The 27246-nt window shown below is 37.8% G+C and overlaps 2 protein-coding genes and 1 long non-coding RNA gene across 8 annotated transcripts in view; 1 reads left to right on the top strand and 2 right to left on the bottom strand.

The window, feature by feature from the left end:
- The window catches only part of LOC126871024 (eukaryotic translation initiation factor 5B), a 33936-nt gene extending 7594 nt beyond the window's left edge, over nucleotides 1-26342 (bottom strand). The window contains exons 1-14 of one of the 3 annotated variants that reach the window (XM_050629351.1): nucleotides 26084-26342; nucleotides 25005-25333; nucleotides 24674-24881; nucleotides 24225-24560; nucleotides 23943-24143; nucleotides 23403-23869; nucleotides 23098-23315; nucleotides 22805-23007; nucleotides 22451-22716; nucleotides 22242-22323; nucleotides 21962-22143; nucleotides 15278-15354; nucleotides 14982-15189; nucleotides 14728-14823 (exon numbers count right to left, since the gene is read on the bottom strand). In XM_050629351.1, coding sequence (XP_050485308.1) covers nucleotides 14728-14823; nucleotides 14982-15189; nucleotides 15278-15354; nucleotides 21962-22143; nucleotides 22242-22323; nucleotides 22451-22716; nucleotides 22805-23007; nucleotides 23098-23315; nucleotides 23403-23869; nucleotides 23943-24143; nucleotides 24225-24560; nucleotides 24674-24881; nucleotides 25005-25333; nucleotides 26084-26117 — 2907 coding nt within the window. In that variant the 5' untranslated portion in view covers nucleotides 26118-26342. Of the gene's footprint in view, nucleotides 1-14727; nucleotides 14824-14981; nucleotides 15190-15277; nucleotides 15355-21961; nucleotides 22144-22241; nucleotides 22324-22450; nucleotides 22717-22804; nucleotides 23008-23097; nucleotides 23316-23402; nucleotides 23870-23942; nucleotides 24144-24224; nucleotides 24583-24673; nucleotides 24882-25004; nucleotides 25334-26083 lie in introns of those variants that run through there. The other 2 variants (XM_050629352.1, XM_050629354.1) reach the window with 2 other exon arrangements.
- Nucleotides 1-27246, top strand: part of LOC126871038 (60S ribosomal protein L27a) — a 112104-nt gene that overhangs the window by 82787 nt on the left and 2071 nt on the right. The window contains exons 1-2 of one of the 4 annotated variants that reach the window (XM_050629398.1): nucleotides 16367-16373; nucleotides 27110-27173. In XM_050629398.1, coding sequence (XP_050485355.1) covers nucleotides 16371-16373; nucleotides 27110-27173 — 67 coding nt within the window. In that variant the 5' untranslated portion in view covers nucleotides 16367-16370. Of the gene's footprint in view, nucleotides 1-16366; nucleotides 16374-16586; nucleotides 16592-26708; nucleotides 26815-27108; nucleotides 27174-27246 lie in introns of those variants that run through there. The other 3 variants (XM_050629397.1, XM_050629395.1, XM_050629396.1) reach the window with 3 other exon arrangements.
- LOC126871042 (uncharacterized) lies at nucleotides 581-13727 on the bottom strand. Its single transcript, XR_007691509.1, has 2 exons — nucleotides 2660-13727; nucleotides 581-2587 (listed from the first exon to the last, which is right to left on the bottom strand). It is a non-coding gene; the product is annotated as an uncharacterized LOC126871042 (long non-coding RNA).

The raw sequence follows: 27246 nt of genomic DNA, 5'->3' as shown, positions 1-27246 counted from the left end.
TTCCTGGTTATTTTTATGGTGTTGCGCGATCGTCCAATTTTCGACACTCTTCGCGTCCTATCGCACGCATTACCATATATACGTAATTGCAAGCGTGTATTCCCAGAAAGTACGCATCCTTGTTCGATACGCTCGCCTTCTAAGCTTCGCTTCTTCTGTCGCTTTTCTTTCTTTGTCCGCCTTTTTTTTATTCTTTCATCTAACGCCTTGTCGTATATTAAGGGCTTTGTATATAAAGCATAAATGTCCATGTTTTATGGTTAATAATACTATTTATATATGTTTTTATGGTTTTTACGTTCCACGTAGTTTCACGGCCGAGCATAAGTATTAGATCGCCTACTCGTTACAATTGTTGAAAAACTTTAATAATAATTTCTAGGTTTACGAGCGTTTCTTATATACCTATCTCTACAAGGAACCGTCAAATTGACGGGTAAATGAAAATACGCATTTTCTTTAGAAAATCGATTTATTCAAATTAAGTCTGAATTGAACAATATTAAGCTTCACGTTTAAATAAATTATTAATAAGTAAAAAGTCTTTTTTTTTATTATCACGGAAATGATAACAATAATATTAACGCTATAGGGTAATCATATTTATTGAGCACACTTTTTACAAGTATACTGAATTTTGTTTGTGCATTTTCCGCATACGATCTTTTTGCAATATATGCAACAATTATTTCTTCTATCTTTTTTTGCAGTAGCCCACTTGGCAACTATTTCGCACTTCTGACGTTGAAAGACCCAGAAATGAAGCGTCTGATCTTCGACAAAATATGAGCTCCTTTCTGGATATTTTCGATCCGGTGCACTCTTTGCGTAATATCCACGCGTTTATCGCTGCCAAATCTAAAATATTGAAAAAAAAACTTGAAGGGACCATCGGAAACTCCCTGCTTTCACACTATATTTGGGTGCCATCTGGTCAACGACGTCCACACCAAACTTTGTTTTATTATAGAAAGCAATGGTTTCTGGATCACCTTTATAATTGTCTTCTACTTGTATATCTGTATTTTTTGTGCTTAGAAGGAGGACTTTTGCGTTAGGTTTACTTTTATACACGGTAAGCGTGCAGTTTTCTGATTTATATATGTCGGAGATGGAAAGACAGCGGGATTTCCCGTCCGGAATGTTGGGAAAAATCCCAATACACTAGTTCAGACTTTTACTATAGCCGCCCTTAAGTAATAAAAATAAGAAATAGTCTTAATGTTCCAATCTGACTTTATGACGATGGGTTTGGGCTCGAAGTGACATGGCAGGTCACCGGACGTAGCCACGGTCACGGGAGGGACATGTACCTGACAGAGGTATGAAACGATTATATGGCTCTCCTTAAAAACAAAGATTAACCCGAGAAGCGGGGACAGGAGTATATAAGGGCAGCCTCTTTTGGATTAAGAGAGTTAGAGTTGGAGTGTTAGAGTCGTTGGACGAATTGCCGATTGAGTTATCCGAATCGAGTAGTACGTTGATACTTGTCCTCCCGTAGATCGTGGATTCGTTATCGAACCTGAATTCACTGTCACCATCATCTCGACCATCCTATTACCATGACTCATAGCCTCTTGTAGTGTCCACATTCGTACTGATAAATATTGGCTACATTCGCGACGGTAAAGTAAGTAAAGGTTCATCGAACGCCCCAAAATGCCAACCTGACTCCGACATATAAATTTGAGGAAAACAAAGTCATCTTGTCCTTTTTTTCCCTTGAGCATCGAGTTTCATCTTTCCCCATATAAGGGATACCATTCAAAATATATTTTGTTTGGACGTCAACTGCAAACCAAAACTTAATGCCAAATTTATGAGGCTTATTATGCATCGTGCTTTCGTTGGAAATAATTGTTCATCTATTGAGATATTTTTATATGGCTTGTAACAAGCCTGGCTATTACTTATAAATCTGTTCCATATTTCGGATATCAGCGCAAATTTATCTGTTTATAATCTTTCGGAAGCTTTCAATGATCTCCCTTCATATGCGTCCCGGGCATATAGAATTCCTAGAAAACTACGCAACTCGGCAACTATGATTGTCCGTCTTTTTTCAAAACTCGATGCGCCTCGGTTTCAGTGCAATCTTTTATATGTTCCATTATGTGTCTGTCAATTATCAATTCGAAAGCACTAGTTACTCAACCCGGCATAATATTTCTCTTAGCATAGCCAGTAGGCCTTGCGATATCCTTGAATATCATACGAACGGGCGTCCTATCCCTAGATCCGCCTGCTTTCAGTTTTATCCACTGTGTCCCGTCAATTGCAATTTCAATTTCACCCATTACATTTTGGGATGTGCTTGGAATGCTCGTCCTTTCATCCTCGGAGTCAGAACTAGAAAAAATACGCATCCTTTTCTTGTTACGACACACTTTCAAAATGTTTCCCTCTTCATTATCCGAAGATCCTTCTATCTCTCCACTTTCAGTGTATTCAGAACTTTCACTGTCAGCTTCGCTTTGGCCTAATTCATATTGATCTTCTTCGGAGGTATCCTCAGAACAATCTTCATCGATGTTGACAATTTTGTTCAATGTCTTATTATATCTCCTGCATTTACTCATGATTGCTAGAAAAGGGGGATTGGTCAAAAAAAGAAAATACCGTGCCCAAATTCAATTATCCTATTGTAAATACTTACAATAAGTGGAGACAATGATGGGAAATGTCTACAATAACTGAAACTTTTGCACACTGTCTTTGAAAAACGGTTTGTTTATGAAATCAGCTAGCCCGTCAATTTAACGGGTTTCGTACAGATAGGTATACTACATACAGATTTCAAAAATTAGAAAGCCTAGGAAAAAATAATTGTGTGTATAAATTCTCTAGATGAAATGACTAATTTATGATGCAATGGTTAAAATTAATGCTATGGTTTTTGGGATATTTCATTTCGAGGTTTGAAATCCGTTAAATTGACGAGTCCCGTAAACCTAGTGTTAAGTATGAGTCCAACTAAGATAACGTTCCTAGAAACTTTTACAATCGTTATACAGCTGTAAAATATTGAATATTATATTAGAACGATATTAAAGGACATTATAAAGGGCTGAAAAAGTCGACTGTGATAAATGGACGAATATTTATGCGGTTGACTATAAGATGCAAATAAGGCAGGTTTATGATAAAATAATTAGGCTGTAGGGTACGAATAAAAGAGACACGTAACAAAATAACTAGGCTGTACGACGCGAACGAAATATTTATAATAAAATAAGTAGAAAGTAAAAGCAGTGAAGTTCAATATATATTAAATATCAGCCAGTATCTTAATAGTGATAGCCGACAGTGTACTACGTGTCTTTCGATGCTTTGTTTTTCGCGGTGCAAGAGTGGCGTGTTAATTCGCGCGACACCGCTGTGCGCTCCGTTAGCAATGCGACTGGGAGTAAACAGGTTTGACCAATTGTTTTTTCGAATTCGAGTGGGAAAATTGCAGCGCGTCTCGTTTCGTGTAGAAGGGAGAAAGAAGATGGGAACGCGTTTGGCGAGAATTCGCGACGTCTTCCTCGTCTTCGCGTGGGTTACCACGGATCTTTTTTCTTCTTGAGCGTTTCAGCCTCGGAACACGTGGGAAGCCAACCATGGGAAAACAAAAATTTTATTTGAAAGAATTTATTTTCTTCTTAGCCCGAACTGGAATTTAATTTAGTATGTTAACAACGCCATATTTTAAAAGCGAACTATTTCACCCATTCATTTAACATCCCACGTCGTCGTCTTTCATTCTCTCTCTCTCTCTCTCTCTCTCTCTTTTTATTCGCACTTTACTCGCCTCGTGCGTTATCTCTATGCCACACGATTGTGTATCGCCAGACGATACGTGGATATCAGATACTTGGTACCGAAAGGAGCAACTAATTAAATACCAACGTTTGTCGTCCGATCTATCCGGTGATTAGCGTCACTCTAATCTTCACGTCCGGAAACAAGCACTCGCGACCAACTTCGAAATATTTGCCTTCCGACCTAATTAGCCTCTTACGAAATACCCTATCCAAGATAGGCTAAATAGCCTATCCAAGAAATTACTGTAAAACCCATGGAAACTGGTAGACGTTATAGCGCCGATTTACAAACTTTCATCGTTTCATATTTTCCGACTAAACGTTTAAAATGTAAACAACCGCTCAAAGCTATGGTTATAGAGTATGCGCGTTTTAACGAACTGTCGTTCTGAGGTATGAAACATCTGAAGATCATACGCTCATAAGAATCTATATACGTTCGATTGCTCCAGCGTATTCGTCGAAATGACATCTCGTCGGAACAACAACAGAACAGGCATTCGTTATAATCATGGCTAATTCGTATTTATCATGCATCATATATATTTACGTGTCACCCGGTCGGTAATTAGTAATCACATTGCGTATCAAACTCGAGCACATATATCTCTGGCAGGCAGGATTATTTTTGCTTTCATTCAACCGCGTTCCTTTCTCGTCGGCGTGCGTACACAGTCAAGTTCTCGCAGCCTGATTCCCTTGTTTACGGTCGCCAAGAAACGTGCCGTGGCACGACATGACGCGGTCCCGGCCCGTGGACACCCGATTCGAAAGCCGGCCATTCTGAATGAGTCTAAGTTTAGTAAACCGACCAACGAGGCCAACGTGGCAGCCGATGTACTCAAAGAACGCGTATCGCAGGCCAACTGTGAGCGCGCGATACAGAGTAGCCAGAAGCGTGAATCGTCCGACTGACATCACACGAGCCACGCACGCTCTCGCACCGCAGGAGAAACCACGGAAATTTATGTTGAGCTAACAGCGCAGATTTAACAGTAATTACCGACCATCTTTCTCTCCTGGCAACAGACCTTACTTACATCGTCCCGGAACGGACACGCGATTAACCTCGATGCCATCATCTCCGATAATTGCCAGTTCTATCCGAACAACTTATCTCTATCTGATTGATATGATCGATTACCCAGAACAAAAAACTGATTACCTACGTCGGCCGAAGCTGCACGAGCTTCATTAACTCTATAAAACAAGCGCGTCCTCTCGAAACATCATTGCAAAGTTTTTTCCCCTTTTCCAACGTTTCTAACTGTCTTCGTCTAGGCTTTGCGATTTTCTTTGATAAATGAGAAAACGGTATTTGGTAAAAAGTATAAACAGATTGTAATGTGATGTCTGTATGATGATGTCTATATAGCAGCGCGCGAAAGGATTCGAATACCTGTAGAAATCTGGCTGCTCACGTGTTATTGTAAGTACATATGCGTTCGTACATAAATGTCTAAAATTTCCATACGCAGCTTCAGATGGATTTCAAATTTTAGCGATATAGTTGTGACAATTGTGTTTCCTTACGGTATTAATGAAATTTCAAAATATTTTATATAACACGTAGGAAAGCTTCCGCTGTATAGATATGTATATGAGCTTCTCAGAAACCAAACTAATTAACTCCACCTTTACATAATAGGATTCACAGATACATAATTAATATTCATCTGAAAGAGAATAGAATTTATTTCTCACAACAAGATAGTATAATCACAAGCTTCACAATAAATTTAGAAAAATATTGTGATTTTTCATTGCGTTTCAATTAATACGTTTGATCAGTATGGCTTTTGAATGATCCATATATCGTAGATAGAGGATTAAGAGGAAACAAGGAAACGCATCGATCATACGATTGCCGTTTTGGCTTATTTTCCGAATCCCACATTTAATAACAGAACTGCAAGAATAACATCGCAATCTATATTATATATTCATATAACGCTTAAAAAGACAGGACGCAAATACGGGAGCCACCTGTATTGCAATCCCTAGCTCCGTCTCGATCAAACTCTGAATATTTATCTTACGATCGATAAAGCTTCGAATAGAAAACAATATGATGTTCGAATCGTCAATGAAAGTTGTTTATAGAGGAATTCTAATTTTTACGTTTCCTTCGTTCAAGATGGGTTTCCGTGGAAGACAAACAAAAGAAAGACGAGGAGAGGTGGAAAAGGGAAAGGGAAAGAGGGTAAAGGAAAAGCAAAGCGAAACGAGACGAAAAGAGGATCGGTGTTGGCATACTCGGGAGCAGACACAGCGCAGCAAGTGAACGCGTGAGACGGGAACCGGAAGTCTATTTTCGTGAGCCGCACCGATTTAGAAAGCTTTATAGTTTGTACGAACCTCAGCGGCTAACAGCCAACCGCCGTCGTTGGTGTGGCTCGCTGCTTTAAGTGCATGCACAAAATGAGATTTGTGCGGCATTCTTTCTCCCTCGCTCTCTCTTTCGAGACCTATACTACTATAAATATTAGGGAATATTGGCTCGTTTAGAAAGTAACGAAAGAATTTTTTTTTTAAACTTGGATCGTATGTTCTCTTGATAAAAAAACCGCTAATTAATCAATCTTATTTTGAACCAAGAGTAACATCTGTTCGAACTTAATATTTTAATATTTGGTAAAAATTCACGATAATTACTCGATAACGATACATACCTGAAAAAGGATTTCTTCAATCCTATCAAATACAATGTAGAAGATATGCACTATTGGGAACGCTATGAACTTTCTAAATTTGAAACTTTCAAATGCAACGTAACATTTTCAAGTCGTGTACTATGTATTCCATTTTCGATAAAAAAATCTCCCAAGATATATATTAAAGAATGTAATACGCATCAGAAGTAACCATTCTACGTTATCGCATTTGCTACGAGTTTTGTCAATATCTCAATGAATGGCTAATCAGTTGCTTAGATCGGTCACGTGTGCGATATACCTTTGATCTATCGGCTACTTAATGAGTCGGACGGATGCGTCGATGAATGAAATCCCCACTACCAGCGGCGATGTCCTTCCTTCGTTCGCAATCAACATCATTGAATGAACAACTGTTTCTGAAAATCTTGCTGGTATCTACTCTTTACACTTCGTATTTGATAGTATATCTGATAGTTTATGTCTCTTACACGTTGCGAGAACATGAGAATAAATCAATTAACAACACGTTAGAAACTTTTCCTAAACAACAAGAGCGGAGAATCAGGTTTGCTGGTCGATATATCGATTCGAGCCCAAAGCGTTCACACCCCCTGTTTCTCTGGTGTCACGTGTTTTTTACATTTGCTCGTTTTCTTGTACATAGATACATTCAATTAAAGATTCCTCTAAATAGCGAAAAATATACGTAAGTGGTGGGCAAGTGACATTTAAATTCGATACGTCAAGAAGGAATCCAGACCTGAAAGTAGAACGATATGCATATTCTGTTCCGAGCGAGGAACTCGCAAGATTCGCTCTGTTTCGTCGACGATGCGATTATAGTTCGTATTCGTCGTTAACAAAATTAATCGCGAGCCTGGGTAAAATGATCTACTCGACATTGGAAACTCGACATCCGGCCAGCAGCGTTTCTCTCTCAGTTTCTTCTCTCTTTGCCTCTCTTTCGCCTTTCCTCCGTCCTCTTTATCTCTCTTCCTCTCGCATCTCTCTTTCCCAAGCTATTTCTCCTTTTTTTTCCTTCGCTACGATAGCAACGTTAACCAGCTGCCTACTTAGAGAAACACGACGGAAGGAGAAAGAGTGAAGGGAGGAAGGGAGTCGACAACGAGAACGAAAGAGTGAGAAATACGTATGGAAAGGGGAGGGAGAGGGAAAGGTTGGAATGAGGTAGAATACGCACATACTAACGCATCGATGCCATTTACTCACCAACCACATCCCGCCTTTCGGCCTTCCGGCTTGTCTCTAACTTTCGTGGAAACGCCTCTGGCTTCCTTCCGGTCGTTTATCACTCGGTAGACGCTCTAAACGTAGGTACGCTGTCCCACGTATGTTCGTTTCACCCCCATCCTCAGCTGTCTCGTCACCCTTTCCTATCCCTCCTCATCTAACCTTCTTTTCTTTTCGTCTACTTTTTTTTTTATATTTTTTCCTTTTTCGTTTCTTTTCATTCCTCTTTTGAGGGGGCGGCATCTCTTCCACTTATATGCCCTTCTTCACTACATTTTGACCTTTCCTCTAATATTAACCGAGACGTTTTTCCCTTTTGCGCGCACGGTCGTGTCTAGAATGTTGTTCGAATGCCATCCCTCTTGTTCTACAAGCACGCCCTTATTGGTATTTGCGAATAGTTCATGAACCGTCTGTTTGTTATCTGTTTGCATACTGTTCACAGACATAGATTGGTAGAACGTACAAGTGGTTCACAAAGGTATTCGAACGCTTGTAGAAACGCTTCTATGAATATATTGTATGTATTATACGAAACATTCTGACATTTTATTAGCGATATAATGAGAATCAACTATCGTGATTATATGAATAGTGTTTGAAATGTATCTATTTTTGCGATCAGTTTTGTCCCAAGTTCTATCAATATAATCATAATTGTTTAATGAAACTCCAATATATTTCGCATTACATACCATAATATTGGGCTGTCCGAAAACTTCACAGCGTTCTGATTGCAAATTTCTATCAAATAACGTCTAATTCTACTTAAAAGTTTTCCCGACGACCTAACGCATTATATTCAAAAGAAAGTTTCTATAAATGCAAAATACTTCGACGAGCCACTACATCTCGAAGAAATGTGCCACGTTTCTTGGTGTGAATCCTTTTAATCCTCCGTTTCTTTTTCTAGTGTGTCTCTATATTGCGTCGAACGTCTCTCGCTACAAGTTAGTGAAAAATTTGTACAGCTCGCTATCGTGCTCGATAATGAAACACGTTTCGTATTCCGTTCGTGTGCTCGTTAATTAGCTTCCCTCGCAGTCCCGCTCGGCCAATCCGCTCCGACGTGTTAATTTTCTACTCGCAATCAGTAAATTTACAAATATATTCTGGTACCTGCTACCGGACGAGAAGGAAAACGAGGGGGAGATCGAGAGTAGAGAGCGCAGAGAACAAGAGAGAGGGAATGAGAAAGAAAGAGAGAGAGAGAGAGAGAGAGAGAGGGAGAGGAGATGGGAGGGAAAGGAAGAACGTTACGAGCGGCCTTCCGCCGGAAGGGGACTCACACACGACGGAGTTTCTAGTTCCTGTCACTCCGGACGGGAATATAATTCGTGGTGGTTTGAAAATCTTCTTCGCGTTTCCTTGATATAACTATCATCAAACGTCGAACTACCAACCGACGGGAAGTCGCATTTAAATTCGTAACGCCGTTCCGCTAATTATGCCTGAGCCGTTATGGCATTAAAATGATACCTAACATTATGATCCTATGTTATAACATTTCTTTACACAGATAACATTTTTGACTGAGCATCGTTTTGGAGCATATCGAGTCTGTGACTTTTTGTATTTTAATTTACGATTACTTTTAATGACTAAAATCTAAGAATACCAATCCCAAGGTGTAGAGACCATTATTTTAGAACGTAAGCGTATATTAGTTGAATATTTGAACTGTACAATATGCATGGTTTTTATATACGCATAACTTTTAAAATAATGGTCTTCAAGGTTCAACCATATTTTCACGTAACGATGTGTGATAGATATAAAGGCATATCGAAGACCATTTGATATTATCAAGATTTAGATAAATTCTAAAATTCAGGGAGGAAAGAACAATTTTTTCTGTTACGTCCGATATCGTCCGAAGGTTAATTGGAAAAATATCCGTTTTAATATAAAAGAACGAGATATTTAATCTTCCTTTAATCTCTTTGATTAAATGATAAAAAGTAAGGAAAATCAGAGCGGAGACCTTTTTATAAAATTTGAATAGGACTTCACGCACGAAAGATAGCGTGTTGTTGAGGCTGTGATGATAAAAGAGTCTTTCGTCTTCAGAGACCTTTTGCCTAGACGGGCTCTTTCTCACCGGCTACTCGTCTAACGCTGTTCGAGCTTCCAGCTGTCGTGACACGACTTCGTAAAAGGGACTGAAGCATCGTCGACAAGGGGAGCGTGCTTTAACGAGACACGATCGATCTACCCTCGCCCGTATCGGCCTATTCAGTTGCATAGGAAAAAATATGATTCCAGGTAGACAGAAAGTTACCAGATAAGCGTAACATACTATCCCAACCTTTTGTCATATAATCGATATTTTCTTTTCCAAAACTGATTTCCTGCTCCGTTCCAATCGCTATCTCTGATACTAGCCGTTTTTCATTGAATCTAATCGAAGTACAATGTAAGATCATCATAAATCTTCCATCTCTTTAATGAACTTTCTAACACGGCATAATGTTGTTAAATTTTACAGAAATTCCTTTTGTTCCTTTTGTTAACTATGCTATGTTAAAGTACATCCCTTTAATCATTAAACAATATGAAAATTAGAAAATCAACAAAATTCTACTTATCATATTTCCCCCTGTAATCTTCAACACATATCATTAATTCTACCATTCGTTCGATCCTTCCATTCTTCATCTCATCGTCGTTCATGACATAACACTCTAACCTTGTGTTCTTGTAAAGAAATTCGATTATTTTTCAGCCTTTCACAAATCATATCATTAATTCTATCAGTCGTACGATCATTTTTAGTCTTCGATCTTATTATCTTGTTACTTATTTCAACAACCTCGAGATTCCTATCAGTGTATGAATCCTATTATCGCGTCGACCAAGCAAGATGCGCTACAAATACGATCAACGATCGACTATCGAAGCGGATAAGAATGGAAAAATCTATCAAGGAAAAGTAACGCGAACATAAGTTCGGGTCATCGAGCGACGAGCAAGAACACCAGCGGACGACTAGAGAAGAAGGAGGAAAAGGGATAAGACGAAGAAAAGGAATGGCGGAACGGCAAGAAAACGGCAGGCTAAAAGAATCCGCCGGATTTCCGCTCGACGTTAAAGCGCCTATCGAGGCCGTTGCGCAACGCGCGTATACGCCCGATAACGATGGAAGCCGTGGAAATACCTCCGACGTTGTTCATGGACTTTATCTTTGGAAACCAATCGTATTTTCATCAATCCTACTCATTTCCTGCCCATTAATTCGTTATTTTCGTCGAGGCATTTCTTTCTTTTCTCTCTCTCCTTTTTTTTTAAGAAGTCGATTTTTCAATCGTCTTAACGACTTCTTAATTACTGATTCGGCTGACAACATATAAACCAACATGTATAACAGTGTAATAAAATTCCACGTAAAACACGAGCAGAAAGAGAGAGACAGTGAAACAGTTAGTTCGCTTTCAAAAACATGCGATTTAATGGGTATGATCTTCATGTTCGCGTATTTACAGTGGTGTACAGAAATCTCGGGTCAGCTGGACTTTTCAAGTTATTTCAAGTTATTGGAATCAAAAATTGGATATTACGAGATCGAAATGTAAATCCTGATAAAGAAGCTGTTTCATTGAAAAATAAGGATATGTGCAAATACTTGTAATATAAAGTAATATTTTTTTACGAATAAGTTGTATAAGTGAATAATATCGCTACGGTGAAAAACCGCCAGTTATTAAATTCATACTGAACCATTTGATGATCAACAGCGCACGAGACGGCCCTAATTCGGCCAATGTTTGCAGAATCACGTACTTAAAAGTCGTGTCGTCTTTTTCTGTACGAGCTTCGTATGTTCCTTTCACGGCGCACCACGTCTATCGCATTCCTCTCATTCGCGAATACAGATCCGTTCGAGATTCGACACGGTGACTTCAGAACTGACCTAACCTGACCCTGCTCACTAACAGGCAATCGTGATACTCGACATCCGGTCTGGATAATCGTTTGCTAATAAAAAATACCACGACAACCAGAGACACGAATCAGATCTATTCACTATCGTTTATGTATTCGGTATCTACTATACTGTCTTACATAACTGTGTATGGATGTTCATTCCGCATCAAAGCTATATGAAACAATAACTTCTGCAATTTCCAATTTAATTTATCAACTAACGATATCAGTGAATTGACAAATGACAAATAGACCGCTGAGTTACAATATGCGTCATTATAAGAAATTTAATTGTAAAATAGAAGTTCTAAGAAAAAAAAAACAGTTAAAATATACTACCTATTATAATATTTACTATTATTTATGTCATCTTAAAAGTACGTAAATCATTTGTTTTTTGAGAAATGAACGTCGTTCATGTACTTACGTAACGAAATTAAGAAATTAACGAAAAGTTGAGTTAATTAATCAAGATCGCGAACACCGTCTGACAATGAAATTTCAGTCGAACTTAAATAAAGACTAAAATGCAACGAAAAAGCAGGGTAGGGCCGAAAGGAGTGTGTACGGTTTGGAGTTGAGGACGCGTGGGCCAGCAACGTGGTCGGAACTGCTTTCTATGCGCGGGCGAGAAATATGTACTCGTTGCACACGCAGCCGGTAATACAGCGTGTGACGTGCACGTTACGAATTTTACGCGTTGCTATCACCCACATACGCTTCGATATTATTGAATCGAATAATTTATACCACCATTTGCATTTGAAACGTAACCGCCGGACCGAAAGTCGCGGGGCTTGCCAACCACTACGCCTCGTCGCCTGTCACCTCTTACGCTTTTTTCCCTCGTTTTACTTCAACCGATCGTGTTAAATTAACCGCAAAGATTTAATGCCGCAGGTCATACGGGGATATCGTGTCGATGCTTGTCGCGACCGGAGAAATATTGGAAAACGATGAAAGTGGGATTGAACAATTTTCAACGCTTGTCGTTTATCTATGCTGCTGTTAAATGATCGTATAAGAGAACATAAATTTACATATGCCAAATGACACGTATAATTCATCATTCACCATAATAGAGAAGCACAGAGATTTCTCTATTTGAACTGAATTTTATCCACAGTTTCCTCAAATATTAGCTTTTTATGGTTATATTCAGCTCGTATTAATTTTCATTGACTGCACGCTAATAATACACCGTGAAAGTAAATGTCCAAAGAGTTCAAATGAAACTCGTCTTAAGTACTTCCGATTTTGCTTTCTTTTTGCTATTTTAGAATACTTCTCACTAAATATCTTAAAAAAGCGAGAGTGTCTGACTGCACTCACAAATAAACCTACAATATAGTTATTCGAATTATTTTCTTGTTCCTAACATCTTCTCCTACTGAATCTAGAGCATGTACATGATATTTTCTCATTCTTTCGTTATAACATTAAAGAGCAATAGAGTCTCATAATACTACAACAAATATGATTAATCTGTGCAAGGTTCAAGATTAAATCTCCAGATGTTGAAGCTTAGATAACTTAAATAATCCTACTTTATTACATCAAACGAAGAAAAACACAAATATTTACGCGGTCTAAGCGATAAGAGCAACGAGAAGACAAGGACTGGTATCACAATAGATTGACGTTCGAGTTTGACGAAATAATTGAATGTTGTCAAGCCAATAATTGAATGTTCGTTAAACGAACACCGGGGATACTTATGTCTAGATAAATCAAGCCGTTCCCACGCAGGAAAATTCGAAACGATCTTACGCAAAGAACGCGACTATTCGAAGGCGAACCGTTTGCCTAGTAAATCATTTCGGTCGGCGCGCACGACCACCGCGTGGGTGTATTTCAAGAGAATATAGTTGGAATTTTTGTTTACGGGAATTTGCAGGCTGCTAATGGCATTGCGACGCCTACGAATTCGAGGCTAGGCAACCTGTAGTGTTCGCGTGCTACCGCGTATGGCGAGACTGCAAAGAACAGCTACCCACCAATTTACTCCTACAAGAAACAGAGAAGGAACTCGCTCGTCCGTGGAATCGGCTCGATAATCTTCTCGAATTTTCCCAACTGTTTACAATGTTCATAATTTTCTTTTTTGCTTCAGATTTTTATAGTATCATAAGCGTAAATTATTCGCCATTACTTATTTTTCAAAATTCGTAAAAACGATATGCTAGTTACTTTGACACGTAGACAGAAATATTCAGAAGCTTGCAAAAAGTGGTACTGTAGATTATGCATACGCTGGTAGTTATTAAGTTATGATTACTTACGACGCGTACTTTCTAAATTACCACAAAGATGATTTCATGGACTCCACTATACCAGTTATAGATCGATTTAATATGTTTCGAAGAATCAACTTTCAAGGTGTGTCACGAAAGTACATCGACAAGGTCCAATGCTTTGAACAATTTTCACGCTTAAATGAGACACGCAAAACACTAATCTAGAAATTTTTCGCGTTTGATCTCGCGCTGATAAGGCGAGGTACATAGAAAAATAACATTAGCGCATATGACTCTTTGTTCAGACAGTTTTCATTTCTCTGTATTCGTAGAGCGCAAGAAGTGACGGAAAACACGCAAGATATTAGTCTAAACAACGATCGAAAGAGGAGCGAAATTTTATGCAGGAAAAATCACGATCTGGAATTTGGAGGAAACCAGCAAGATTCGAGCGGTTTATGCATTCAATCGTTTGATCGAGGCGATCGATCGACCAACTGGACCAGCGTATTTCCCTCGAACGAGTTCACCTACACGTTACTAAAGAGCCCGCTCGCTCGGAACTCAAGCCACAGTGCCCCTTAAGGATTCGACTCAAATTCTCTGATAATCGTATTCAGAAGCGACGAGGGAAAAGAGACACGCGACTACCGTGACGAGAGTTTCAATTAATTCTTGACCGGAGACTTTTTCGCAGTGCAATTATGTTCGCGCGACAGAACTTCTCTTCGATTTGTATGCTTCATATGCTGCGCAGCGCAGAACCATTTCTGATAACGTACAGCACGTTTGGAGTCTAAGAAAGCGTAACGAGGCAAGTAAGTAAGAAAACAGAAACGAGATACTCACGTCTTTGCTGGGCACGCAAAGCGGTGTTCCTTCTTTTACGATCCCGGCTTCCACCATCACGCCCATTACGATAGGATCTCGAGAGTTGAAGATGTACTGAAACGGAGACGAATGTCCTTTTAGAAAGAAAAATCGTCGACAAATGCCATCCTGACCGAAAAGAGTCGCCTCAATGACGATAGCTTTGCTCCAATTTAGATATTCGGTATAAAGATAGGCAAATGTGAGAGGAATGGGACTTATATGGTATATACCTGTGGCAAGATACGAAGTTTACAAGGAAATACAGCGATATGCTTGTTTTCGTCTCGTTTACGTTGCTTCAGTTCTTCTCTATACGAGGTGAACTTGTCGAAGAGATGGTAAATAATGTCTGCCTGGAAGATTTTAACTCCTAACGAGTCGGCCAACTCTTGAGCGTCTCTCTCGATCTTCACGTCAAACGCCAAGATCGTGGCGTACCTGTGAACAAATTAACGTCGATTAGATAGAATCTATACGTTATAACAAATGCAGAGATGTAATTCTTTGAAATAAACAAGCTACTCACTGACTATCGTGTTCCAACATGATAGAGGCTTTCATAACATCCTTCTTGACTACAGGGCCGATGCGAATTCCAGCATACTGCAGTGAAAGAAAAAGATTCTCTCAGTTAAATTTACAAATCGAAATTTGACAGAAGTTGAACGAGCAAGTAACGTCAAGGTCTCCTCACGTCAAATGCTGCGCGTTGAAACGGAGAACTCTAGATTCGGTCGCATCAGAGTTCCGTACTTGAAAGGAAAACAAAATATTAAGGTAAAGCATAAACCACTGTCACCGTAACATAAATACAGTGGAATGCTATGCGAGTAAGCGTGTGTCTGTTTGGCCGCAAAAATAACTAGTGACGCATGCTGTCCGGATTCAGCTTCACCGATGCGACGAGACACGACAATGTAGATATAAACGCACCGATGCACTTACAAACAAGTTATCCCGCGGATTCAAACTCTAATTGTCATTCGATCGAATGAATTCCTCAAATACCAGTTGATATGAAACATAAATTGGGGGACATCAAAAATATCGTTTAAAAATTGATAACTCGTGTTCTCTTATTCTAGAAGCATGCCTTTTTATTCTAAAACAGTATAAAGCTTGATTTGTAGTTAAAAGGTTTCAATAGGCATGAGAATTTGATCATTTATACTCTCCTACCCTAAAGCGGCACAATTTTCATGAGATATGAATATTTGAGAATTCGCATTCTTTTACTCTGAAACGATACAAATTTTGATTTACAAATGAAAGATTGCAGTAGATATTTTTGTACTTTGTGTTTTTTTATTCTAGAGTAGTACGAACTTTGATTCATAGGTGAAAGGTTCCAATAGATATGAAAATGTTGTATGTATATAGTATTTGAAACAACAGAAGTGTCGATGAACGTGATGGACGTGATACTTAAGGATTCCTTCCCATTAAGATAGCAGAACTTTCCAACGATAATGTCCGACTAATTGCTAGTGGATAAAGTGGCCGACGGAACAGTAGTTACATTTACGAGTTAATTTTCGAGTTTAGACGAGCAACAGACCGATAATCATTCATCGCAAAGCAGACAGAAATGACGGGGGAAACGAGGCGGAGGAAACAGGATGAGTAGAAGATGATACGTTGCCGAGAATTTTTGAAGATAAGACGACTTTTTAAGACTTCCGGTGCGTTGCTGCATTCTGATATTAGGACGAGATATGGCTGGCTTTTTTCGTGGACCACCATAGCAAGTTTCAACGAAGCTTCTCTTCGACGAAAATATCTAATACGTATTTCGGTGACCATACGTCATTGCTTTTATCTTATTATATGTAAACAGGATCATAATCAACATAAGAATATTATATAGTTCTATTTAAAGTCATGAAAGTATTTTAACACTTGTATAGGAAATTTGTATATAAGCGTATTGTATTGGGTACGTTATATAAAACATATTTAAATTTTCGTATAAACTATCTCTACAAGTGTTTGAATACTTTCATGAGCTATTGCATAAAAATGAAGCTCAAAATATTGGCCAGTGGCACAGTGCGCGTAGTTTCTGCAAATTTTGAACAAGAGTGAATAACAAAAATTAGATTTTTATATGTAAGGAACATAAAAGTTGTGTTTTCTGTGTTTAAAACGTTAAATAATAACGAAGATGACGGTAGTAGGAAAAATAAAAGAAAATAGTATCTTTAATGGAAAATCAAAGACAAGGAATCGTTATGAATGATCCTTTAAACTTGGCAGCAGCGGTGCAAACTTGGTGAAATCCATGACCTTTACGTAATGAATCGACCGACGGCGATGAACGGGAGGAAGAAGGAAAGAAAAACGCGGGCCAATTAGAAGGCACTACCGCACGATAAATAAGCCTACTCACCGAAACACCAAGAGCTAGTCATGTTTCATTGATGAACGGTGAATTGTGATACCATCCGGTGGAATAAGGTAAAAGGACCGAGCCGCGAGTAACAACCGAATGAATGGAAAAGAGAGAGAAACAAAAAGAGATGTAGCGTGGGAGGTGGTAAGGGAGAATCAGAGAGCATCGCTAGTCAGGAATGCAATTAATGACGCGTCGAATATCCGTGTTTATTTCGTGCGTGTCAAAAAAAGAATGGAAAGGAGAAAAAGAAAGCAGGTAGGCTAAAAATAGTGCGTGAAAGATGGAAGAATTACACACATTGAAATTCGAATAAGTTCAAAGGAATATGTTGCGTTCTCCACAAGCTATGTAACAATAATAATCGTCGTGTTTCAAATAGTTCCTTGAAACGTGGGGTATTTTTGAGATTGCTTGTTTTAAATACGGAAATATATGTGGAAAAAATATTAAACAGAAAAGATGAATGAAAAACGAATATTTCCTGTCCACAAGATTCTTACGATTCTAACGTAAAACTGGAATCCCCGTTCAAAGCAAACACGTTGGAATTTCACGAGCAACGAGCTTTAATCGAATCGACGTTGTCCCGAAGGAAATATTGAACAGACATAGAGGGAAAAATACGAGGAAACCTCAAACTCGTTGGAATTCGCAAATAGCCCCAAATTTGGCAATAGACTCGTTCGAGTGGAACAGATGCTATCGTGGAAAGAAGTTGAAGGAGAAAAGGTGAAAGAGGGAAATAGAAAAGAACAAAAAGGGGGGAAAAGGCGGTGAATAAAAGGGAGAAGAAGGTAGGGAAAAGGGGAAAGAGACAGTGGAGGGAAAGAGACAGAGTTAACAGAGAAAAGACGGACGACAGATGTTGCCAGCGAAAGAAATGCTGGTACAAGCGGGACGAAGTCGAGAGCAAGTCGAGAAGAAGAGAAAGAAACAGAGGGGCCTGAAGGAGAAAGAGGGACGCTTCCGGCATTAAAAACCGGCCGTCAGGGCATGGATCCTCTTCAACCTCTTGTCATAACCGTGGAACGTTTCCCGAACAAGGAAACTCTAATTTATTAAACTTACGCCTCGGTTTAAATTGCGCTCTTTCCTCTGCCTATGTTCGTGGCTTCACCGGTCTACGGTGTGTCTCTCGAGAGAAAAAAAATTGATCGCCGCGTAGATTCGTGCCGTAGAAGACGGCGCGCGAATAATTGCTGTTTCGACACGGTGTTTGCTAGCCGGTACATATAAATAGCATCAAATAATTTTCCACTTTCGTATAATTAAATCGTGTTAAGCGATGCAAACGAAATTTGATAAACATCTACCGCTTGTAACAAAGTGGAAGAAACAGGAGGAACGACTGGCTGCTAATCGACATTGTTTTGTATCACAGACCTGCAATCTCCATTTTTCTTTCGCATCTTTTTCGACTTGTTCCCTAACTGTCGTTGCTGTCATCGATTGCTGGATAGTTCGACGACACTCGTTCGCTTCGTCGCTTCTTGTTTTACAAACTCTATACCGAAAAAGGAAACGAATTAGTCGACTGTAAAATTCTACGAATACGAAACGCTAGGAGAGCCGCCCACATTGCAAAGCGACGAGCTATTCATCCGTCGAATTCAAAATGTAACAATTTCTTGCAATTCTCATCCGATTTTATATATTTAGCGATAGGGAAGAAAGAGAAAAGGAACGTAGAGGAAAAGAATGAAGAAGAAAAAGGGGGAAAGCGAACAGCACAGTGCATTGAGACACAGCATAGTACCGGCACGTTGACAGAAAACAACTAAACGCTATCATTAATCAGTTTCCGTTAAGATTCCGAGATTACCGGTCAACGTCGTTTATTTCTCTCCTTTTCAGAGGCCGGTAATCTTTGAGCGGCTTCTCTCGTCGTGAAAACTCGTACATCGTAGGATGCCGGCACACGGCCGACAGAGCGTGCACTCGCGTGTCCGCACTCCGCATATCCGCTCCCATGTCCCGGTATAGCTGCTTATATACCGCGGTTAAAAACAATGCGAGGAAACGAGCCATCTTTTCCTGCTGCAGAAGAGGAGCGAACTGCACCTCCGTCCGTTCGTCCGCTCGTCACGAGTTCCGCCGAGCAACGGAACCAACTATGCCACCCAGACTCCAACAAGCGAAAAATTCACGCGATCTACTTTTAGTTACCTGCATCCCCCACACCCATTTTCAACTTTTCGACTTTGAAGAATCATTATGACAATTAGGCATACTCGAGATTCACTGGCCCTAATATTTTGACCTTCTTGCACAATAATTTACAAACTAATAATTTTAATGAATTGACAAATGACAAGTTCTAGATTATAGACTTCTATTATACAAAGTTTCTGCAATTTAAAAATTTTACATCGACTAAGACAATCAATCAACTTGTTTCTTACTAACAAACCTGTTCCTGTTACGCAAGGGAATTTATTAATACTCGTAACTTGTGAGTTGAATCGTAGAATTTTACTACTAGCATTAGTTCAATTACGCAATGGATCTACCTTGGAAAGGTTTCGATCAACTTTTTAGACTCCTTAAAGATGATAAAAAATGTAATAACTCTGAAACTAGGTGCAATGTTTTCCTTTTTAAAAGATTCTTTTCGTTCGAGGACTAAAACGTTAATTTCTACGTGCCTATATTACGAACGAGGTGGATAATTATTAATCGATGCGCGTGCCTTTAACTCATTCCAAGAAGAATAGCGCGTGTTCCGGTTAAACTATTTATTTCGATCCTGCTCGTCTAAACAGGACGAGGACAGAAAGGTACTCGGCAAGAATCGTCAATTCGCCAACGCCATCATAATCGGCCGGATATGTGCACGTATGCGTTCGAAGTCGAAGCGAAGCGACTTCGTAAATATTAAACATTTCGTTTGGATCCTGTTTGCAATATCGACAAAACTAGATTAACCTCGATGTAAGCAAACGTTCGATTCATTCATGACAAACGGTGAATTTCGTTGCTCGACCTCGAATTTACTATACATAAATCACCCGATAAAAGGATCGAAAAGTAATTCAAAACGAATCTCGAATAATAGCTCCATAGACTAAGAAGGTTGCGATTCGATCGCATATTCCATTCATCGGACGTGATCGAAATATCGATCTTTGATATATCTACCCACGTGCCAATGGAAAAAAGAAGAAGAAGAAGAAGAGGCAAATTGATATCGATAGAGCATTCTCTTGATGGTACGTGATATTCGTGTCTCATCTTTAGCGCAACATACGCCTTATAAACCGACACACAGGGCCACGATTCGAGTCGTACGTCCGCCCGTTCGTCGATCCGTCCACCCACGGTGCTTTTGCTCCGAGTGTGGGCAGTTTCCTGTACGTTGGTCACGTATTCTTTTTTCCAGCCCACACGCGTCCGTGTCTCTGTGTGTTGGCAGAAGAGGAGCCTTCTCAGAGAATCTCTATATACTGCCAGTGAGTATAGCGCGCCAACCCCACGATTTCTCCTTCTCGTTGAGAAAGAGAGTCTCTCGTAGAACGAAAGAGAAGGGCAGGACGGATAAAGATAGAACTAGAGGAAGAAGAAAGAGCGAACAGGAGAAAAAAGGTGAGAAGAAAAGAGAGAGAGAAGGCTGTACACGGCTGGTCTCCATTCGCCGCTCTACTGTCTACTCCCTCCTGCGTGCCATATGTAAAAGCATACCCGCATTGCCCGTAGAGTGACGGACCGTACTTACGACTGGCTGCATGCGTGTGTCGCGTATGCCTGCGATAAAACCTGACGTCACGGGACACGTGATCGTACGATACGGTGGGGGCAGCCCATTCATAATCCGAGGAAGGACAGGCTTAAGGCCGTTTCGGACGTTACCTCGAACCAAACCATCGTAGCCATGCATACTTTTTTTTCTTTATCGTGCGAACGTTGATGCACTGCCGCTGAGCTACTATACGAACGAACGAACGAACAATGCCAAATCATCAAGGCAATGATAATGCCGTCAACTTGAGCTACGACACACGCCAATCGACAAACAATATATTGGTCTACATCAATAACTTTTCTGGAAACCTTTCCTATCTATTGAGAATCATAGGACGCTTTTTTTAACGAACATCGATCTCGTTAAGTTGTAATAAGCATGCGTGCTATATAGTTTTAGAAGAAGGATACAAAACGCGTAATATTAATAAATCAAAATTTTGCTTTTAAGTGGATATTTTTATTGATGTATTATCGTCAATTTTATGATGATGAGGGCATCATACATGATGGAAAATCGCGGAATATACAAGACACCCTGTGGAAACCTATAAGGCGTGCTCACGGATGCACAACACGGCTGATAGCACGATGGATCACAACTACAAGCACCGTATGCGACCAATGAGTCGTATCCTGCTAAACTGTTAAGAAGGAAGTGGTTCGTTGCTGCTGTTCTCTCTCTTTCTCTCTCCCTTTCTATCTCACTCCTCCCTTCGCACATCTTTTTCCCTCCCATTCATTTGCTTTCAGTCTCTCTACCCGCTTTACCATCGATTTTTCTACTAATCACACAGTTTGCTTTTGTTTTTACACTTTCAATGCTGTTTTCTGATTCTCTCGTTGAACGAAGAAATTAACGGAAATTTATTAAACGAATATAAACAAATGCACCATTATAACTACAAAAACAAACTTCTAACGTGTTAGAAATTTCCAGTTTTTTAAGAAATTACATTCGAACTTTTCCAATTTCGTTATTAATGTTAACGATGCTGAATAGTATATGATAAAATAAGCAAACTTATATTGTATAAGTAATAGATATATTACATGTATCATATAAATAAAACTTACCGGTATCTTGCTACTTTTAAGGAAGTCCAATAACGCTTCGAGGGCTCCTAATGTCGACGCTTGCACGTAAACACCACGTTCCACGAGTCGAATATTGCCAAGAGCACTTGTCAACTCTTTCGCGATTTCTTCTTTCAGGACATCCACTTCATCTGGTTTGTGAGCCACTTGGAGATTCAATCCTATTTACAAAACATAAAATTTTGGTTTATTTCTTCTGTAATATTAACATTACTAATATAGCAATGCTATGATGACGATTTAATAAGTCGCTGCTTACCTGCAATCGCTTTTTCTAAATCCTTTGCAGCAATTTTTACTCCTTGCGCTGCTTTAACCTCACGATGTTCGATATACGCATTCTGCAATTCATTAAATAAAAAAGATATTGTTATCAAATTTTTATACATAGAATTACTTTTGTACTAAAAACACAACAGATGAGTATTATTAATACAGTTAATTGTAAACGAGACTTCGTATACTTACTTTGACTCTTAATTCTTTCAACGGTTGTGGCATAAGAAGTGAACGTATTTGAGTTACTATTGGACCATCGGTACCTGCTACTATCATTGTTTCACCTTCTCTTAATATTCCATTGACTAGAATACAATCTATTGTTGTTCCAAGGCCTGGTAATGCTTTCACTTCTAAAACAGTGGCTTGAAGCTCTTCGCTATACATGAGCCTCTTAGCTAGTGGACCTTGGCAGGCATCTACTATTAACGATAGTAGATTGCCCATACCCTCGCCTGTACAAAAAGTAATAGCTTTATTTTGCATCAAAACATTTAAAAACTGTATATTATTGAAAACAAACAATGTAATGTATCGAATTACCTGTAATAGCACTAGTAGGTACAAGGGAAACATAACTTCTAGGATCTGGATTTTCATAAAATAACGCAGCATTCAGGCCTTGTTCCGCAAATTGCACAATAACATCCTTCGAACGTTTTTCAAACTCACGTTGTGTATTAATAGCTTGACTTTTTACAATATCTTGAACATCTTTCCGATTCATAGTTTGCCAATCATATAATCTACAGAAATTATGTTACTATTACATTGCTAGCATTTAATTAACGTAATATTAACAATTAATAATAAGCAATTAATTTTAAATTCTATACCTGTCAATTTTATTTAAAGCTACAATGAAAGGACATTTCTTCGTTTTAAGCAAATTAATACTTTCGATAGTTTGTGGTTCTAAACCATGCATAATATCTACGACTAATATCGCTATATCACATAGAGAAGATCCTCGGTTTCTTAAATTACTAAAAGATTCGTGTCCAGGAGTGTCTATTATCAAAAGTCCAGGTATTTTAAATTTGTTTTCATCAAACTGGAAACAATTATTATCTTTTATCAATCTGTTCAAGTAATACACAATAAGTAGTAGTGCACAAAACAGTTATAAAAGACAACTTACTCCTTTCACGTGTTTCGTTGATTCTCGAATAGCATCGATAGGTACATTTGTGGCACCAATTTGTTGAGTTATACCGCCCGCTTCACCGTCTTGTACATTTGTTCTCCTCAACTTATCGAGAATTTTTGTTTTGCCAGTATCAACATGACCTAGAACGCACACTACGGCAGCTCTGAGATTATCTACCGATTTTTTCTTTTCCGCTTCTATCCTTCGGAGTTGTATTCGTTCTCTAACTCGTTCCTTTTTCCTCGCTGCATCTGATACTTTATCTTCTACGCCACTATCATCTTCACTTTCTTCTGTCTCTGATTCACTACCGCTCTCGCTCTCTGATTCACTTTCTGAAGATTCCTTTCCAGCTTCTACAATTTGTGACCGCTTTTCTTTCTCGAGTAAAAGTATCGTTGCCTTAAGCTTTTCAGGAGTTTTTGGCACATCGTCTACTAATTTATCTATGAAATTATCTTTTATTAAAAATAGTTTCATTAAATATATTTGGGAACGTATATACAGTACTAATAAACACATTTCTAATACCTTCATCCTGTTCATCTTCAGTAGTTTCAGCATCCCATGAATCTTTGACATCATCTTCCTTTTCTTCAAACTCCTTTGGTTGCTGATCCACGATTTCTAATTCAACTCTATTTGCTTCTGCCACATTTTCTTCTACTTTTTCATCATCTTTTTCATCGACACTTACTTGCTGTTTTACCTTGTTCGGCCTTACACGAGTTCCTGAGAAACGATGTTTTTATACATCTTAATTCATTCTTACATTCTCATATATTATGCTTTATAATAAAGTATTATAAACACCTGGTCTAGGAGGTTTCTTCTCCCCTACACCTGGTAAATCTAAACCTTGAGCTTTAAGTGCATTGAGCATAGCTTGTGCTCTGGCCCTATCTTGTTTTTGTTTCGTAGTCAAAAGTTTCCCTTCTGCCTTCAATCTTTCTTTTCTCTGCTTTTCCTTAAGTTTTTTCCTTTCCTTCCGTTCCTGTTCAAGTCTGAGTTGTTCTAATCGAGCTTGTTCCCGCAATTCTTCTTGCCGTAACTTTTCTTCTTGTTCTCGTTTTAACCTCTCTTCTTCCTCTTTCAATTTCTTTAAGGCTTCCTGCATTGCAGCAATAGTCTTCTTCCCAGGACCTTTGCCTATTGCACATATCTAATTATACTAAATGTAGACACAAATTAATGTTATATCCTAGCAAATGTAACTTGCATTAATTTGCTACTTAAAAAAGAGCAATAAAACTTTTTGTTACCTTTTTCCTTGGTTTCCTCTTTTCCACCTTTCTTTTTTTTCTTCTTTCCCTCGTCACCTTCACCAGGTGCAGAAATATCTGCTTCATTGGCCTCCTTCAATTCTGTTGTTTTTGTTTCTGGAACCTTTACTTCTAGTTCTTTTTTGCCTTGTTTTTCTGTTGTAGATGCAGCCTTTTCTTCTTCATTTTCTCCCTTCTTAATTATTTCCTATTATCAATTAATTTAAATGTAATAACTCATGATATTTAATACAAATAATATATATATATATATATATATATATATATATATATACACAATATTATAAATATAACAACTTGAATTACATACAGCTTTTTTCTGTGCAAGTTTCTTCTGCTTTTCTCTTTCTTTCTTTTCTTTCTTCTTCTGTGCAGCAGTTTTTACGGTACCAACTTCCATTTCATCATCAATATTATTTACTTCAAGGTATTCACTAACCTTTAACTCTTCTTTAATATCAATGACATCACCTTTTTCCTTCTTCTTATCCTTTTTTCCTTTCTTCTTTTTATCTTCATCTTCAGGTTTCTGTTCAGCTGGCTCATCTTTAACTTCTTTCTTTTGTCCAGAATATTCCAATTCCAATTCAGCCAAAACTTTTTCGATATCTTCATCACTATCATTGCGCTTTCTTCTAGCTAATCATAGATGTGGATTATATAAATACATTTTGAGTCAATTATTCATCCAATGTGTCATATGATCTAAGTACTTGTATAAACTGATTAAATTATTATATTTTAAATATACATATTACATGGTGATATATAATGCGCAATAAACCAAAATGTTATAAAAGGAATTTTTATTTTGCCATTTAATTTAATTACATAAATATCAAAAAAATAATGAATTAGCAACAGAGTATGGTGTTCAAGATACCTGCAACTTTCACTATCTAGTTTGCAACTGAATAACTTTCACCTTATACAGTTATTGGCAATCAATACATTGTTTTAATGTTTGATTCATATAATATTTTATTCATACAGTGATCTACATTAATCAAGATGAAATATATTTCAGAAATAAAAAATCATGTTATCTAATATCATTTTCAAGTTACGAAATACCAACATATTATGATTATTTTCATAAATTATTAAAAATATAGAACTTCTCGTGAGTGCATAAAGAGACAGACAAGATAAACTTTTATTTACCAAATTACAAACATTATGAAAGAAGTGGAAATATATTATTATCCTATCCGTATGTAACAGAAAAGCGGTTAAATTGAGGTTAAATGAAAGCAGACGACAGTCGTCACATAAGAAAAATATATTATACACTTAATTAAAACATAAGCTTACATATATATTCAAAGTACTGTCATTTTATTTTTATTTAATTACACACGTATACTAATCACATTACTATTTTCTTACCTTTCTTGCCTTTCTTCGGTTGAGATTCTTGCATCTTGATCTACTTTTAAAATTTTCCTTGCGTACGTTCAGTTTTTTAACGGTATTTGTATTGTTCCACTAATAAAATTCTTTTTATGGACAGATTAAATTTCACTTTTAATTATAAGTAATTTCGGAATGATTACACATAAATTATACGAAATCTGCAAACCTCTACCTATCCTTTTAATCCGGTCTGCAGCTATGTGCATAACTTAACCTTAACCATATATCACTAGAATTTTTCAAGATGTACATTATATGAAGATTAAAGCCGACTTCGTATGTGTGACTTGTGGCTAAGAAAATAACTATTAATAAAGAAGATATTCTTGTATTACTATTTCAATTTTTATTTTATAAAATATCTTGTTCTTACGAGCGCAGTATTAATATATTTAAATAAAAAATAATATAAAAAACATAAAATGTAGTTTACATGAAAATCTGAACATCTGTTCAAATTAGCATTTATGCTACCAAATGCTATAAAATAAGTCATTTATCGCACTTAGAATAAACAGCTTAACTTAATAAAAGACAAATTTTGTTCTCTAGATACAAATTATAATAATAGTAATTTTTATTATATTTTTAATAGTTATTTTATGATCATATGGTAGTCAAGGTACACATGCGCCATCTGGGCAAATATTAATAGTTTCAGTAAAGAGCAAACGTTCTTCGTTTCCTACATCGCGAACAGGATGGTGAGTTAGTAGCTCTGAAATTATTTATTTGTAATCTGCAGTTCTTGAAAACATCTTTCGTCAAATAAAATGATAAAGATTATAATTTCACTAAAAACTTATTAAATATTTTTGTAGAATTGTTATTTTTCTTCTTAAGATGATTTATTAAATACTGATTGTAAATATTGTTAACATTGCGAGTTTACGTTATAATATAATACGTTATAATAAATAACATAATCTTTGTGACAACACGCAATGTGATTATATGAATTTTATTGTATAATTTATTTATTTTCTTTTTTTTTTATAGTCGACGCATAAAAAGAAGACAAGGAAGCTCCGTGGTCACGTGAGCCATGGCCATGGACGTATAGGTATGATTTTATATAGTTTATTAGTTATAAAATTAATGAGTATAAGAATAATTGAAAATTATACAAAATTGAA

This window comes from Bombus huntii, chromosome 11 (assembly GCF_024542735.1).
Source record: "Bombus huntii isolate Logan2020A chromosome 11, iyBomHunt1.1, whole genome shotgun sequence".
Lineage (NCBI taxonomy): Eukaryota > Metazoa > Arthropoda > Insecta > Hymenoptera > Apidae > Bombus > Bombus huntii.
Note: the sequence above shows the minus strand (reverse complement) of the source record. Positions and strands in the feature narration are given on the sequence as shown.